Genomic DNA, 12,512 nt, shown 5'->3' with positions numbered 1-12,512 from the left:
TATATTGTGAGTCTCTATGGATTAGGGGAGGGATGTAAGGGAGACCATTAAACTAAATACATTTATGGTAATATGTAGTTATTAATTAAGTAATCATATACAAAGAAAACAAAACTTAATCGAGCGCGTATCTGCTTCTATTCTGTTTCCAACATTATTCAGTCCAAACTACAGGCTCTTTCATCGCCTCTCTGATTTGCTTAGCGTGGCGTCATCAGCTCCAGCATCGCATACTTCCAAGTCCATGAGCGCACAAGCTGCTCAAAGCGACAACGCTCATGCTCGTATATGTAACCCAACTCGGGTTCCATGCAGACCTCAGTGTATGGATCAGTTAACAGACTCTGCACTGACAACAGCACTTTGGCCACATTCAAGGCCAATGACCAGTTTTGCTGCTGAAAGATATCGATGCCCACATCGCCATGACGCGACACATTGGGATGCAGTATTTTGGTTAGGAAACGCACCGTCGGCGGTGCCATTGGATAACGCTCCGGAAAGTAGATAAATAAAAAGAATTTGCCACCTTCATAGGGACTTCCAGGAGGTCCCAGAATCGTAGCCTGCCAATAGTTATTGAGGCGATCCAGTGGAATGGCCGAAATGCCCTCGGATTCGTAACTGTTCAGCAGATTCGCTTCACCGCGCAAAAAGTTGTTGCGTATCACGTTGCCATGCTCGCCATCCATGGGCGGTGATTGGCTGCCCAGCTCAATGAGACACGTACGACAAAAGCACGACGACATCAGGGCGCCATAGAGTTTATAACAATCGGGTTGCTCCGCTAGAGATTCAAACAGCGGCCAGCGCTGTTTAATGTACGTTTTCCACATACTTTGTGCCGTGTTCTTAGCAATGATCTCATGCCATTGCTTGCACACCTCGCTGGCCATCCACAGTGACATGTCATCCAGATACGCAAAGATCTTCAGCATCACCTCAACGGGTATTAGCTGTGTGATGTTATTACTTTTGTTGTTGTTATTGTTCTCGTTGCCATTATATTCATGGGCACGTTCACGGCCATCCGCCAGCTCTTGCATATAATGGGGCAAGGCGAGCGGGGCAGCTGGGCGTGGCCTTTTGATGGGCAATAGAAATGGATTCACTGCACGTTCATGTTCGAAGTCACGTTCCGGTGTGCCACGGCGATCTGCTGGGGCTTCCAGTTGTTGCTCTGGCTGCTGCAACAGCTGCTGCTGTTGTTGTGCAGGTTGCTCTTGCTCGTGCTGCTCCTGCTCTGCTTCATTGTTCACCTGCTGTTGCGGTTGCTGTGGCTGCTGTTGCTGTTGAGCAGCTGGCTCCTCAAGATCCTCAAAGCCCATTATGTCTGCGTCATTTTCGGTCTCGTCATCCTCCTGCTTGTCCTTGAACGGCGGCTCATCGTTGCCCGAATCCTCGTCGTCAGACAATTCTGTGAGCAGGTCTTCAGCCCTTTGTGCGTTATACAAAAATGCATGACAAGCGCCGCAAAGTGGTTCACCGAAATTGGGTCCGTAATAACCATTGCACACCCAGCATGCATTGCTGTTCTGCAGTTTACAAATTACTCATCATATCGTCGTTTTTCTTCAATTTTAATTTTTTTGTATACACACCGAAAAGCTAAAAGTTTCTTCTGTTAGCAGAATTTGTTTGTCCTTGTCCTGGTCCTCGTCCATGTCACCTCCGTCATCCTGTTCGTCATCGCTGGCATTTAGCTGTTCCAGCAATTGTTCCTGATCCTTTTGCTGCTGCACGCAGCTAGTCATTGTATTTTGTTTGCGCTGCACAACTTAACAAAATACTTCAACTTTTAATGGCAAATGCCTTTCACGTCTGACAATCGATAAGCGGCATAGAACTATTTGTATATCGATATCAATAACAATACTTTTTACGTCAAGCATGGCTATCGATGAGGGGCCTAGAACTATTTGTGTATTGATACCGATAGCTTGAATAACGAGAGCGATAATTTCATGCTCATATATCGCTAACTTTAACAGTAAACAAGTCGAAAAGGTAGCATATCAGCTGTGACGCCATAAGAATTAACATATGTATGTATGAATTACGCATTGCTTAAAATTGTGAATTATTTTTAATGGATGGGTTCTACAATCTTGTACAATAATATAAATCAATGCATTAATAAATGTTATTATTTACAGCTCGCATAGCATTAAATACATGATTTGCTAGCTGTGACGTCAAAACAGTGTTAGCAACGAGCACTTGCTATGCAACCTTGGTTCTCGTACACATGCAACTTGCAATAACAACGCCACACGTGTGATATTTAGTGATATTTCATTCGAAAACAAATTATGAAGCAGAAAAAGAAACTGGGTGCGTTACAAGTGTTTTGATTGTATATTTATTCAGTAATTAACTATAATTATTTGCTGCAGCTGTTGGACTTAGTCGCGAGGAGCGACAAGTGCTCGTTATTGGTGAAATTATACAGGAGCTGCTGAAAGCGCACGAGGCCAAAAAGGATGTGAATCTTAATCGCATGAAATCACTTATCTCATCCAAATATGGACTGGACAGCTCTCCACGGCTAGTGGACATCATTGCTGCTGTGCCGCAAGATGCGAAGAAAATACTGTTGCCCAAGCTGCGCGCGAAGCCCGTGAGAACCGCAAGTGGGGTAAGTGAAAATTTGCAAAGTGTTAAATAAAACAACAATAATAGCTCTCTTTTTTTCTAGATCGCAGTGGTCGCAGTCATGTGCAAGCCACATCGTTGTCCACACATCAATTTCACCGGCAACATTTGCGTCTATTGCCCCGGCGGACCAGACAGCGATTTCGAGTACTCTACGCAATCTTATACGGGATACGAGCCCACCTCCATGCGTGCCATACGCGCACGCTATGATCCCTTTCTACAGACGCGTCATCGTGTGGAGCAGCTAAAGCAGCTGGGACACTCGGTGGATAAGGTTGAATTCATTGTGATGGGCGGCACATTTATGGCACTATCAGAGGAATATCGTGATTACTTTATACGCAATCTGCACGATGCACTTTCGGGTCACAGCAGCGCCAATGTTGCGGAAGCTGTGCGCTACTCGGAGAAATCACGCACCAAATGCATTGGCATCACTATTGAAACACGTCCCGACTACTGCTTAAAGCGACACATTACAGATATGTTGAATTATGGCTGCACTCGCCTGGAGATTGGCGTGCAATCTGTTTACGAAGATGTCGCCAGAGATACCAATCGCGGGCACACGGTGCGTGCGGTGTGCGAAACTTTTAATATGGGCAAAGATGCGGGATATAAGATTGTTACACATATGATGCCCGATCTGCCGAATGTGGATTTTGAGCGTGACATTGAACAGTTCATCGAGTACTTTGAGAATCCCGCCTTTCGTTCCGATGGCTTGAAAATCTATCCCACGTTGGTCATTCGCGGCACGGGTCTCTATGAGCTGTGGAAGACGGGACGCTACAAGTCGTATCCGCCCTCGATGCTGGTGGATTTGGTGGCCAAAATATTGGCCCTGGTGCCGCCATGGACGCGTGTTTATCGCGTGCAGCGTGATATTCCCATGCCGCTGGTTAGGTGAGTTCAGTGATACGCTGCATGCAAATTTGTTTTCCTTACCGTTGACAATACAATAATGAGAATTATGCTCTTTTCCTTGTAGCTCTGGCGTAGAGCATGGCAATCTGCGTGAATTGGCGCTGGCGCGCATGAAGGACTTGGGCACCGTGTGTCGCGATGTGCGAACCCGTGAAGTTGGTATCCAAGAGATTCACAACAAGGTGCGCCCCCATGAAATCGAGCTGATTCGTCGTGACTATGTGGCTAACGGTGGCTGGGAAACGTTCCTTTCATACGAGGATCCCGAGCAGGACATTCTGGTGGGCCTGTTGCGCTTGCGCAAATGCTCGCCGGACACTTTCCGGCCCGAGCTGCAAGGCAAATGCTCCATCATACGCGAATTGCACGTCTATGGTTCGGTAGTGCCGGTGAGCTCGCGAGATCCCACAAAATTCCAGCATCAGGGCTTTGGTATGCTGCTCATGGAAGAGGCGGAACGCATAGCACGTATGGAGCACGGCAGCACCAAGCTGGCTGTAATCTCTGGCGTCGGCACACGCAACTATTATCGCAAGCTGGGGTACCAATTGGATGGGCCATATATGTCCAAGACGATAGTATAAAAAACTAAAAAAATATTGTATGTATAAAATAACTACATAAATAAAAGTGTTTACAACCCATTCTTAAATATATATATTCTTGTAAAAGAACATTTTGGTTTATAATTATAGATGATTTTATTAGAGTGTAAAAGATATACATGGGTTTAAAAATCATATGAGATTATTAAAAAACAAATTCCCTGATGTATCATTTTTGAGTCAATACTGTACAAATTTGCTCTTCACTCTAGGTATATATCTTTAAATTAAGATAATGCAAATGGATTGAATATAAAAGGATTATGCGTTTGCAATTCCAAGTGTTTTTAGGTGTTTTTGGCAGTCGCAGCAAACATATAACAATAAATTGCATAGCTTACTAATTTGATAACTTACATTAATGGCTTTATGAATAAATTTATTTCGAAAAAGGGGAAAACGTGTAATTATAGTTTTTTGATCAGTTTACGTGATAAGTTAAAAAGGAGAGTGCCAAGTAAATAAATTCTCTCTACTTCTTGGGCAATGCCTCCTCGTCCGTGGGATCGCAGTCTGCGCAGTGCCACGAGTAGCCGCGTATTTTGGGAGATTTCTTTAGCGGTGGATCGAGGCAGGCAAAGTGATAATGCTTCTGGCACTCATCGCATGTCACAACCTGATTGGTTTTGCCCGTCTGAGTGCAGACGCAGCAGGTAATCTCCACGCTCACCTTGGGCGTGGAGACACGCGGTCGTCCCACCCGCTGTTTGCGGGGACTCGTCTTGCGTGGACTCTGCTTGCGCTGGGGCGAAGGCGTCGCCACAGTCTCTACTGTTGCCTTGGTTTCCTTGACCTTTGGCGGCGGCGTGGCAGCTACAATTGGAGGAGTTACGACCACAATGGGCGGCGGTGGCGGGACTACAACAACTGCTTGTTGCTCGACCATTGGCGGCAGTACATCCTCCACAGTCTCTACGGAGGTGGGACGCGATGCCTCGTCCACGGAGCGCACTGCATTGGCGGGCACATAAAAGCTACGCGATTCGGGCGCATCTTCGCCTGGCAAACGCAGCGTTTTGAAGATAATCTTAATGGTACTGCCCAAATTATTGGAATTGTCCGCTGTGGCGTCTTCGTTATGTGCGCGTTTCTTGCGCTTACGCTTGTGATGCTCCTTGGTAAAGGACTTTTCCGTATCCGACGAAAGATTATGCTTGTTTTTATGCTTATCCTTGCGTTTGCCTTTGCGTGACGATTGCTTTCCAGTCGAGTCATCTATGGAGTCATCGCAGCCTGATAACTGAGCTGTGGCAGCTGCCGTTGGCACTACCAGCTGATCCATGCCAGCTGCAGCGGCAGCAGGAACTACAAAAGATAGGAAACACAATAATAAAAAAGGCAATTTTAATTTATTATCTTGCTTTAGCTACCATTGAGCTTGCTTGGCGATTGCATCTTGATACGCTTGGGTGACTTGGTCAAATCCTCCGTGATATCCACCACCGCAATGGGCAGCGATTTGTTGAGCAGCCGCTTCTGTTGCTGCTGCTCCTTGGGCTGCGGCAGCTCGTCCAGCGAATAGCGCTCCACATAGACCAAGTGTCCGTCTTTGTTGAAGCGCGTGCGTGATTTACGCGGACCCGGTGAGATTTCTGTGACCGCATCCGAGACATCCGACTTGTCACAGCACTCGGAGCACTGCCAGCCATACTGCTTGGATTTCTTGGGCGGTCGTGTCAGCGGTGGATTCAAACAGCCCAAATGATAGTGCAGATTGCAAGTGTCGCACTTGACCAGTAAATGCTGATCGTTGTTGCGCTTGCAGATGCCACAGTTGAAAGCGGGCGCAGGTTGCTGCTGTGTGCTCAGCAGACGTGTGTTGTCCAGCTTGCAACCTGGTGTGGCAAGATGTGAAAGCGGAAAACCGACGCCCATTTTCAAGGCAGCCGCTGTGGGAACTGAAATGGGACGTTGCGGAGGCGTGGCCAGCTTGGCAGGTGGGTGAGCAATTAGCTCTACATTCGGCAACGTTAAAGTGGAACAAAGTTGTGACAAAGAATTGTGTAATGCTCTCAAGGTGGCAGCCAATGAATCCCTCTGGTTCTTGACCAGTTTGCGTTCCTCCAGCGCGCTGTCGTATTTGGCACGCAGTTCGTCTTGCTGTTGACTCAACTGGCCATTGTGTTGGATGAGCTGCAGCTGCTGCTGCTTAAACTCCGCCATGCGCACAATGCGATCCATGTAGTAGGCAGTGAACTCCACACTAAACGCTGGCGCAATGTGCCACTTTTTGCGTATGTCCTGCAGCGCTTGTATATGCGCCTCGCGCTGCTCCAGATGCTGCACATCCACGGCCATGAACTCGGCCTTGTCGAGCAGACGACGACAAGCGGAAGCGGAGCTGGTTAACAGTCTGGACATCTTTTGTGTGGGCACCCAAGGTGTGGGCTTCAGCTGCTTGTGCTGCGCGTATTTCTGTTGAATCTTCGCCAGCTTGCGTTGTATGCGTGCCTGTGCAGCACTGGGATTAGTGTCATGCAGCTGCTGCTGCAGCTGAGCACGTTGCTTGGCCTGCTGCAGCATATTGAGACGCAAGGTGTGATAGTTGCGTCGTCGCTTCTTCAACATCTCCTTCTCCGAGTGTACTTTGCAGTGCGCATAGAAAGGATCCGCAGCATCGTCCTCATGATGCGCCTCAATCAAATAACCAGCAACTTGAGCGCAGGTGACATGGAAGTAGGTTTTGCACATGCCCGCATCGCAGCCAATGCAGACGCCAGAGCGTGCAAAGAGTGCATTATCGCAGAGCGAACAAAGCTTGGCGCCCCATTTGCTGTACTGCATCTCGAAGAGCGTCACGGAACTCAGTTGTTCCACCTCGCCAAAGGCGACGCCAGGGACGTAGAGTGCGCATATCAAGTGCACCCACTTGCCCACATCGGTCTCCTTGTAGATGCCACCTTTGTTGGGGCACAATTCACAGTCGGGTTCGGAAACGCCAGCGCGACACGCTTCACAGAACCAAGGTTCCGTGGAGCAGGTGGAATTTGTGCTAGAGATGCTCACGTTGTCACTGACTCCGTAGCATCCCTCGTGCACAGAGACGCCGCAGGCATCGCACTCAACAATCTCGTTCACATCATCGCTCCGTTCGCCCAAACAAACGCAACACATGCGTTTTGGTGGTGCCACCGAAAGTGCCTCATAGTTGAAGCCATTGACAACAGCTGCTGCCGCTGCTGCAGTAGGAGCTGCACCTAGATTAGAAGCTGCTTCAATCTCCTTTTGATTGGCTGTGTTCTCGGCCAGCAGTTGGCGCAGCTGCAGCGTTGAATCTTCGCTGTCATCGCCGCCGCCGGCTGAATTTGAATTTGTATCGCTGTCGCTGCTGCTGCTGGCGTCGCTGTCGCTGTCGCCGTCACCGTCGCTTTCGTCTTTAGAGCCATCGGAGCAGTTGTCATCGTTGTCTGGTAGAAAATCACTGTCCGAAGAACTTTCGCCCAAATCAAAGTCGAGCAGTGCTTGTGTTGTAATTTTTGGTTGGCGTACGCGTTTAAATGGCGGCATTTATAAACGAGTTTTTTTATGAATTTTTCCAGCACGAAAAATTCGACAAGCTACAAACTAGTGGTGCGCTCACACCGATACTGAATTTATCGATTGATGTTATCGAGACGAACCGGCATCAGAGACTCCCCCGCAAAGCAGCTGATACGATTGCGTTGGCTGCTGAGCAAATAAACAGAGCTAGCAGTAAATAAATAAATAAAATGCAAATTAATTTTGTATTTACTAATTTATCAATTATTTATTAACATTAATTTGTTGTAATTTATTCATTTTATGTACTTTATTTGTACATGTTATTTGTATTTTTCGTTTGTATTTATTATATACTCCTGTATATTGTTATTATTGATATTTAATTATAGATGATCAATTATTATTGATGTGTTGAACTTGTTCGATTCAATATTGTATTATGTTTAACACATTGAGTTGTTTACAAAAATACCATCCATTAGTATACATTCTTTATATATTTATTTAAATTGTAACAGTAAAACTAATCTTAAAACACTTCTAGTTGTTCAATGGGCAGCCATTTTGAGCTCTCCAAAGCATCATATAAATGCCGATCCGCATCAATTGTTTCGCGATTCAACTTCTCCACATCCAGAACAAACTTGTGCTCTTCCAGTCCATAGTCATCATCGGCAGCTGCAGCTGTGCCGGCTGATGCAGTTTGCTGTTGCTGCTCATATTGAGCACTACGCTGGGCGCTCCAAGCTTCAGCATGTTGAGCAAGAGTTTGTGGGTTCGAATGGGACTGGGACATAGCCTGTTGATAATAGGCAGCAGCATCGGTGATCGAAGGAGCACCTGCACCCTGTTGCTCGTAGTACCCTTGCCAGGCACTATAGCCTTGCCAGTACGTGCTCGTTGGATCGTAGTATTGTGAATAATCGGTGCCAGCGCTTGTAGCAGTTGTGGACGTTGTGGAGGAGCCACCGTAACCATAGTTGGTGTTGCTAGTTCCCGTGCTGCCCAAAGCTGCATGGAGTTCAGCCTTGGGCTTGGGCACAGCATTGCAGATCTTAATAGGCTTGGTGCCGAGACCAACATAACCATTCATATCATACAGCGCCGACTTTTGCTCATCCTCAATGCCAAAGCGCACAAAGCCGTAGCCCTTGGAGAAACCCAGACTATCCAAAATAACTTTGGCCGTCTTAATCGATGTGTATTTGCTGGAGAAGACCTTGTACAGCGAATAATCATCCACATCAGAGCTGAGATCACCAACCCAGACGCTAAATTCTCGTTCATTGCCAGGCAATTTGTATGAATTGCTCGCCGAATTGAGACGAAAACGAACAATGGGATTTGTGCCGGGAATTGGTTTGCCATTTAGCTTGTGCATGGCATCCAGCGCATGATCGTCGGATATGAAGTTGACGAAACAGTAGCCAGCTGGTTCGCCCGTGTATTTGTTACGCATCAGACGCACTGTTGTCGGATCTTCGCCCATTTTGCGAAATGCAGCAATTATGAAATTTTCCGTCATATACGTATCCAACTATAAAACGCAAAAAATACTTCATTTTCTGTATTTCAAATATTGTTTCTATTCACTTACGCTGCCCATCCATAGCTGACAATGTACAGATGTCATTTTACTTAAAAACCTTTAATATACGTCGATTAACTCGCAGAAATGAATTGAAAGTGAAAAAACACGCGTAAACAAAACAATGTTGATAGTTATGAGCAGAGCTACTTTCGATTCGACTATTTGTTCTCACGCAGTGTTGCCAGTTAGTTCATGGCCTACAGCGATAAATATAAGAGATTTGGCAACTCTGTTGAACTTCGGTACCAGCTGTTAGAGCAAAATAAACTAAGTGGCAACTCGCTGCCGTTATTATATTTAATACCTGCGTACCTGTCAAATTCAAACGCACAATCTTATCAAAATGCGCGTAACTTTGAGTCGGTTGGCTAGTTTTTCGGCAAAATTGAAGGAAGTGCGTATTATTCTGGATCCCAACGATAAGGCCTCCAAAGGCGCCAGGTACATTACTACACTGTTTTCTATCCCAAATTATATAATTGAGCAGTTATAAAACCTTTTATTAGGAAATATGTTGAAAGGTTCTATCCCAATCTTAAAAAGAGCAATCCTAATCTACCTATTTTGGTAAGAGAGTGTGCTGGCGTAAAACCAAAACTCTGGGCTCGCTATGGTAAGCTAAAATATTAAAAAAACAAAAAAAGTAAACTTTCAGTTTTATTTTTTTTTAATTACATATTAATTATATATATTTGCTTTGCCATTAATAATTTAATTTAAATTTAATAAGTCGATATAAATATTAGTTAGAATTAAATACATTTTTTTTATTACCAGTTAAAAAAAAACTTTGTAATATTCAGCTATAATTGTCTATCGATTATCGAAAAATAGTGTTTTGCCTATCGAAGTGGGTGTTTTAAAGTTCTCACATCACTAATTCAAATTGTTTATTTAAAGAAAATGGCCAGGAAGTTTCAATTCCACTATCAAATCAACCAGCTCCAGACATACAAAAACAATTGGAGGCGGTGGGCAAATGATGCAGTGCGGCAGCAATAATATTATCTAAATTATTGAGGTATAGACCAAATAAAAACAAATAGGTTTTAAACTTTGTCTTGTATTTTATGTTGTATACTTGCAGTAAGTACATTGTGTATATTATTTGTTTTGTTTAATTTAGTAATGACATTTAGCGACATTAGGTACACATGATTAGTCGACAATCAACAAAGCGATTAATTAAATTAGTTCTTAAATGGTGGCAGGCCAAACAACTCGGGCTGGAAATCCTCCAGAGAGCTCAACACTTGCGTCGCATGAGAGCAACGATCCGGCGACAATCGGGAATCCGGCACCATGATCACCTGCATTCCAGCACTCTCGCCAGCCGTAACGCCATTCGGAGAATCCTCAAACACCAAACAGTTGGCGGGCTCGGGTTTATCCGCAAACCGATCGGCGGCAATGAGGAAAATATCTGGCGCTGGTTTGCCATTCTTTACCTCCTTGTCCGACGAGCCGCACACACGATGATTGAACAGATCGAAGAGTTCGCGGTGCTTGCGCGTCTTCAGTTCGACCATTTCAGCGCCCGAGCTGGTTGCCAGGGCAAAAGGCACTTTGTTTGCATGCAGATGACGCAAAAGGCGCTCGGCACCTGTAAATAGCGATGAGAAAAAGTATAAGTAAAGAATCAACTGCAGGGTCTGCCTAGGAAATCACAGGCATTGAATAGCGGGAGAAAGGAAATGGAAACGGCGAATCGTGGATATTGGGCGCTAGTGTTGTGTCAGCATCGTTCAATTCATAAAACTAGGCTAGTTTTTTGTAGTTCATTGTTTGCTTTTAGTCACCAATCGATCAAATAATTTGTAGATTATTATTTTTAACCACATACAGTTGCAAGATGTATGATTTTGTTTTTTAGTGACAAAAATGAAGAAAGAAAAACGAATTAAAGAACGAAAATGCGAATGATCAGTTTGTTCACTTTGGAAAATATGTCCTTTTTGTTTGTAAATGATGCAACAATAGGTGGCGTTTGTTCGTGAACGAGCGATCTGACACTAGATGGCGCTAGCTAACCTTTTAGCAATGGGACATTCGACATCCGTTCGCTACACATTTTGTGATAACGCTTCAGATACTCGGGCACTGTCATAGGTAATTGGCACTCATCGATGGCAATTTCGGCGGAACGCTGATCCGTAGTGCCCATCAGGTGGAAACGTGTCGCCACTGTATATTGACGACCATAACTGCCCGCTATTTGCCTAGTGACTTCCTCATAAATTCGCTCAGTGTCTGCGAAAATACATGGCGAGAAAATTGTGGAATGTGGGTATTAGTACCTGGCATTAATTTCGCATCCCCCATCAAAGTGCGTGTATTCTCCAGCTGTTGTTTGGCGTACTCTTCCCAGCTAATTGGCAAGTCATAGTATTTCACCATAAACTCGGCCATTGGACGTGTCTGCAATCCCATCAACTGCTGCTTTGCCTCAAACGTATAAGTCTTGCCATAAGGATCGAGAACCATTTGGGCGGCCAGCGTGTAAAGCGTCTCGGTGTCTGGTTGTAAACATGTTGAATATTGTCATCAACATCCCCTCCTCCCTTTACTTACCCAGCAACAGGCCGTCCATATCAAAGATGCAGTGCGTCACATTTCGTAGTACTTTTTGCGCCATTATGTAATCAGTTAATAGTTAACTGCAAAAAACCCACATAGAAAAAACAAATCGTTGTAATTTTGTTTACAAATCTATTTGCAAGAGCTTTTCGCATGTTTTTCTTTTTGGTGCGAAGCTTTGCCGGCTGCCGCCCGCTTTGCCTTGGCACCATTTGAATTTCTTTTTATTTCCATTTACACTAGTTTTATTTTTTTTCTGTTACGTTGTCCTTGTCTCAAGGACAGTGGGCACTTCTTGCGGAAATATTACACACATCGAGTGAGAACGAGATAATGCAACCTTGACCTACACGTAATGCTTCCTCGTTCACACACACTGCGTCTGCGTCACTTTTATTTCTCTTGCAGTCAACACAACCGTTCAGTCAAACGTTCTGCGAAAATCTGCCTTCAAATGCGAAATCGGCCGTACATTTATTTTATCAATGCGTTGCGGTGGCTGTCTGGCTGACCAGCGTTGCCAGACTGCTTGTCAAAGCGCCAACTTATAAATTTTCCATATGCTATACCCTGCAGATGCCAAAAGCTTAGGCAAGGAGTATGCATTTTATTGTAATAGAAACTACATATGTACATACATATGTATACAAATATCAATTATATTGTGTTTT

General features: G+C 45.0%; 6 protein-coding genes across 8 annotated transcripts; 2 read left to right on the top strand and 4 right to left on the bottom strand.

Annotated features, from left to right (window-relative positions):
* Positions 1 to 135: 135 nt before the first annotated feature.
* Positions 136 to 1,861, bottom strand: LOC117563646 (uncharacterized). The gene is made up of 2 exons (XM_034242055.2): positions 1,602 to 1,861; positions 136 to 1,535 (listed from the first exon to the last, which is right to left on the bottom strand). Exons 1-2 carry the CDS (start codon positions 1,752 to 1,754, stop codon positions 201 to 203), a joined length of 1,488 nt encoding a protein of 495 aa, XP_034097946.1. The 5' UTR covers positions 1,755 to 1,861; the 3' UTR covers positions 136 to 200.
* Positions 1,862 to 2,156: 295 nt separating this feature from the next.
* LOC117563645 (elongator complex protein 3) lies at positions 2,157 to 4,259 on the top strand. The gene is made up of 4 exons (XM_034242054.2): positions 2,157 to 2,334; positions 2,397 to 2,638; positions 2,699 to 3,564; positions 3,650 to 4,259. The coding sequence occupies exons 1-4, from the start codon at positions 2,313 to 2,315 to the stop codon at positions 4,167 to 4,169; spliced, it is 1,650 nt and encodes a 549-aa protein (XP_034097945.1). The 5' UTR covers positions 2,157 to 2,312; the 3' UTR covers positions 4,170 to 4,259.
* Positions 4,260 to 4,315: 56 nt separating this feature from the next.
* LOC117563643 (PHD finger protein 14) lies at positions 4,316 to 7,777 on the bottom strand. The gene is made up of 2 exons (XM_034242053.2): positions 5,561 to 7,777; positions 4,316 to 5,495 (listed from the first exon to the last, which is right to left on the bottom strand). The coding sequence occupies exons 1-2, from the start codon at positions 7,695 to 7,697 to the stop codon at positions 4,663 to 4,665; spliced, it is 2,970 nt and encodes a 989-aa protein (XP_034097944.1). The 5' UTR covers positions 7,698 to 7,777; the 3' UTR covers positions 4,316 to 4,662.
* Positions 7,778 to 8,110: 333 nt separating this feature from the next.
* LOC117564790 (tRNA selenocysteine 1-associated protein 1) lies at positions 8,111 to 9,416 on the bottom strand. Its single transcript, XM_034243708.2, has 2 exons — positions 9,271 to 9,416; positions 8,111 to 9,210 (listed from the first exon to the last, which is right to left on the bottom strand). The coding sequence occupies exons 1-2, from the start codon at positions 9,304 to 9,306 to the stop codon at positions 8,203 to 8,205; spliced, it is 1,044 nt and encodes a 347-aa protein (XP_034099599.1). The 5' UTR covers positions 9,307 to 9,416; the 3' UTR covers positions 8,111 to 8,202.
* A 94-nt stretch (positions 9,417 to 9,510) lies between these two features.
* On the top strand, positions 9,511 to 10,422 carry LOC117564792 (NADH dehydrogenase [ubiquinone] 1 alpha subcomplex subunit 2). Its single transcript, XM_034243712.2, has 3 exons — positions 9,511 to 9,705; positions 9,771 to 9,877; positions 10,165 to 10,422. Exons 1-3 carry the CDS (start codon positions 9,608 to 9,610, stop codon positions 10,245 to 10,247), a joined length of 288 nt encoding a protein of 95 aa, XP_034099603.1. The 5' UTR covers positions 9,511 to 9,607; the 3' UTR covers positions 10,248 to 10,422.
* LOC117564791 (probable pseudouridine-5'-phosphatase) lies at positions 10,312 to 12,309 on the bottom strand. Of its 3 annotated transcripts, none has more exons than XM_034243709.2 (4): positions 12,192 to 12,309; positions 11,836 to 11,921; positions 11,562 to 11,780; positions 10,312 to 10,867 (listed from the first exon to the last, which is right to left on the bottom strand). In XM_034243709.2, the coding sequence occupies exons 2-4, from the start codon at positions 11,897 to 11,899 to the stop codon at positions 10,455 to 10,457; spliced, it is 696 nt and encodes a 231-aa protein (XP_034099600.1). In that variant the 5' UTR covers positions 11,900 to 11,921; positions 12,192 to 12,309; the 3' UTR covers positions 10,312 to 10,454. The 3 variants fall into 3 exon arrangements, with proteins under 3 accessions (XP_034099600.1, XP_034099601.1, XP_034099602.1); XM_034243710.2 differs by lacking the exon at positions 11,562 to 11,780 and adding an exon at positions 11,296 to 11,514; XM_034243711.2 differs by having other exon boundaries at positions 12,182 to 12,301.
* Positions 12,310 to 12,512: the final 203 nt, after the last annotated feature.

The sequence above is a fragment of the Drosophila albomicans genome, chromosome 2L, assembly GCF_009650485.2.
Source record: "Drosophila albomicans strain 15112-1751.03 chromosome 2L, ASM965048v2, whole genome shotgun sequence".
NCBI classification, from domain to species: Eukaryota; Metazoa; Arthropoda; class Insecta; order Diptera; family Drosophilidae; genus Drosophila; species Drosophila albomicans.
Note: the sequence above shows the minus strand (reverse complement) of the source record. Positions and strands in the feature narration are given on the sequence as shown.

What these genes read in the sequence shown, in the direction of transcription:
- LOC117564792 (XM_034243712.2), top strand. Translation starts at nt 9,608, where the DNA reads ATGCGCGTAACTTTGAGTCGGTTGGCTAGTTTTTCGGCAAAATTGAAG. An exon ending in AAGGCCTCCAAAGGCGCCAG is followed by an intron (nt 9,706 to 9,770) that starts GTACATTACTAC and finishes ACCTTTTATTAG; the next exon opens with GAAATATGTTGAAAGGTTCT. An exon ending in AAAACTCTGGGCTCGCTATG is followed by an intron (nt 9,878 to 10,164) that starts GTAAGCTAAAAT and finishes GTTTATTTAAAG; the next exon opens with AAAATGGCCAGGAAGTTTCA.
- LOC117563643 (XM_034242053.2), bottom strand. Translation starts at nt 7,697, where the DNA reads ATGCCGCCATTTAAACGCGTACGCCAACCAAAAATTACAACACAAGCA. An exon ending in ATCGCCAAGCAAGCTCAATG is followed by an intron (nt 5,496 to 5,560) that starts GTAGCTAAAGCA and finishes TATCTTTTGTAG; the next exon opens with TTCCTGCTGCCGCTGCAGCT.
- LOC117563646 (XM_034242055.2), bottom strand. Translation starts at nt 1,754, where the DNA reads ATGACTAGCTGCGTGCAGCAGCAAAAGGATCAGGAACAATTGCTGGAA. An exon ending in AAGAAACTTTTAGCTTTTCG is followed by an intron (nt 1,536 to 1,601) that starts GTGTGTATACAA and finishes TGTAAACTGCAG; the next exon opens with AACAGCAATGCATGCTGGGT.
- LOC117563645 (XM_034242054.2), top strand. Translation starts at nt 2,313, where the DNA reads ATGAAGCAGAAAAAGAAACTGG. An exon ending in GAAGCAGAAAAAGAAACTGG is followed by an intron (nt 2,335 to 2,396) that starts GTGCGTTACAAG and finishes TATTTGCTGCAG; the next exon opens with CTGTTGGACTTAGTCGCGAG. An exon ending in CCGTGAGAACCGCAAGTGGG is followed by an intron (nt 2,639 to 2,698) that starts GTAAGTGAAAAT and finishes CTTTTTTTCTAG; the next exon opens with ATCGCAGTGGTCGCAGTCAT.
- LOC117564791 (XM_034243709.2), bottom strand. Translation starts at nt 11,899, where the DNA reads ATGGCGCAAAAAGTACTACGAAATGTGACGCACTGCATCTTTGATATG. An exon ending in TATGGACGGCCTGTTGCTGG is followed by an intron (nt 11,781 to 11,835) that starts GTAAGTAAAGGG and finishes GTTTACAACCAG; the next exon opens with ACACCGAGACGCTTTACACG. An exon ending in GGATGCGAAATTAATGCCAG is followed by an intron (nt 10,868 to 11,561) that starts GTACTAATACCC and finishes CGCTATTTACAG; the next exon opens with GTGCCGAGCGCCTTTTGCGT.
- LOC117564790 (XM_034243708.2), bottom strand. Translation starts at nt 9,306, where the DNA reads ATGACATCTGTACATTGTCAGCTATGGATGGGCAGC. An exon ending in GTCAGCTATGGATGGGCAGC is followed by an intron (nt 9,211 to 9,270) that starts GTAAGTGAATAG and finishes TGCGTTTTATAG; the next exon opens with TTGGATACGTATATGACGGA.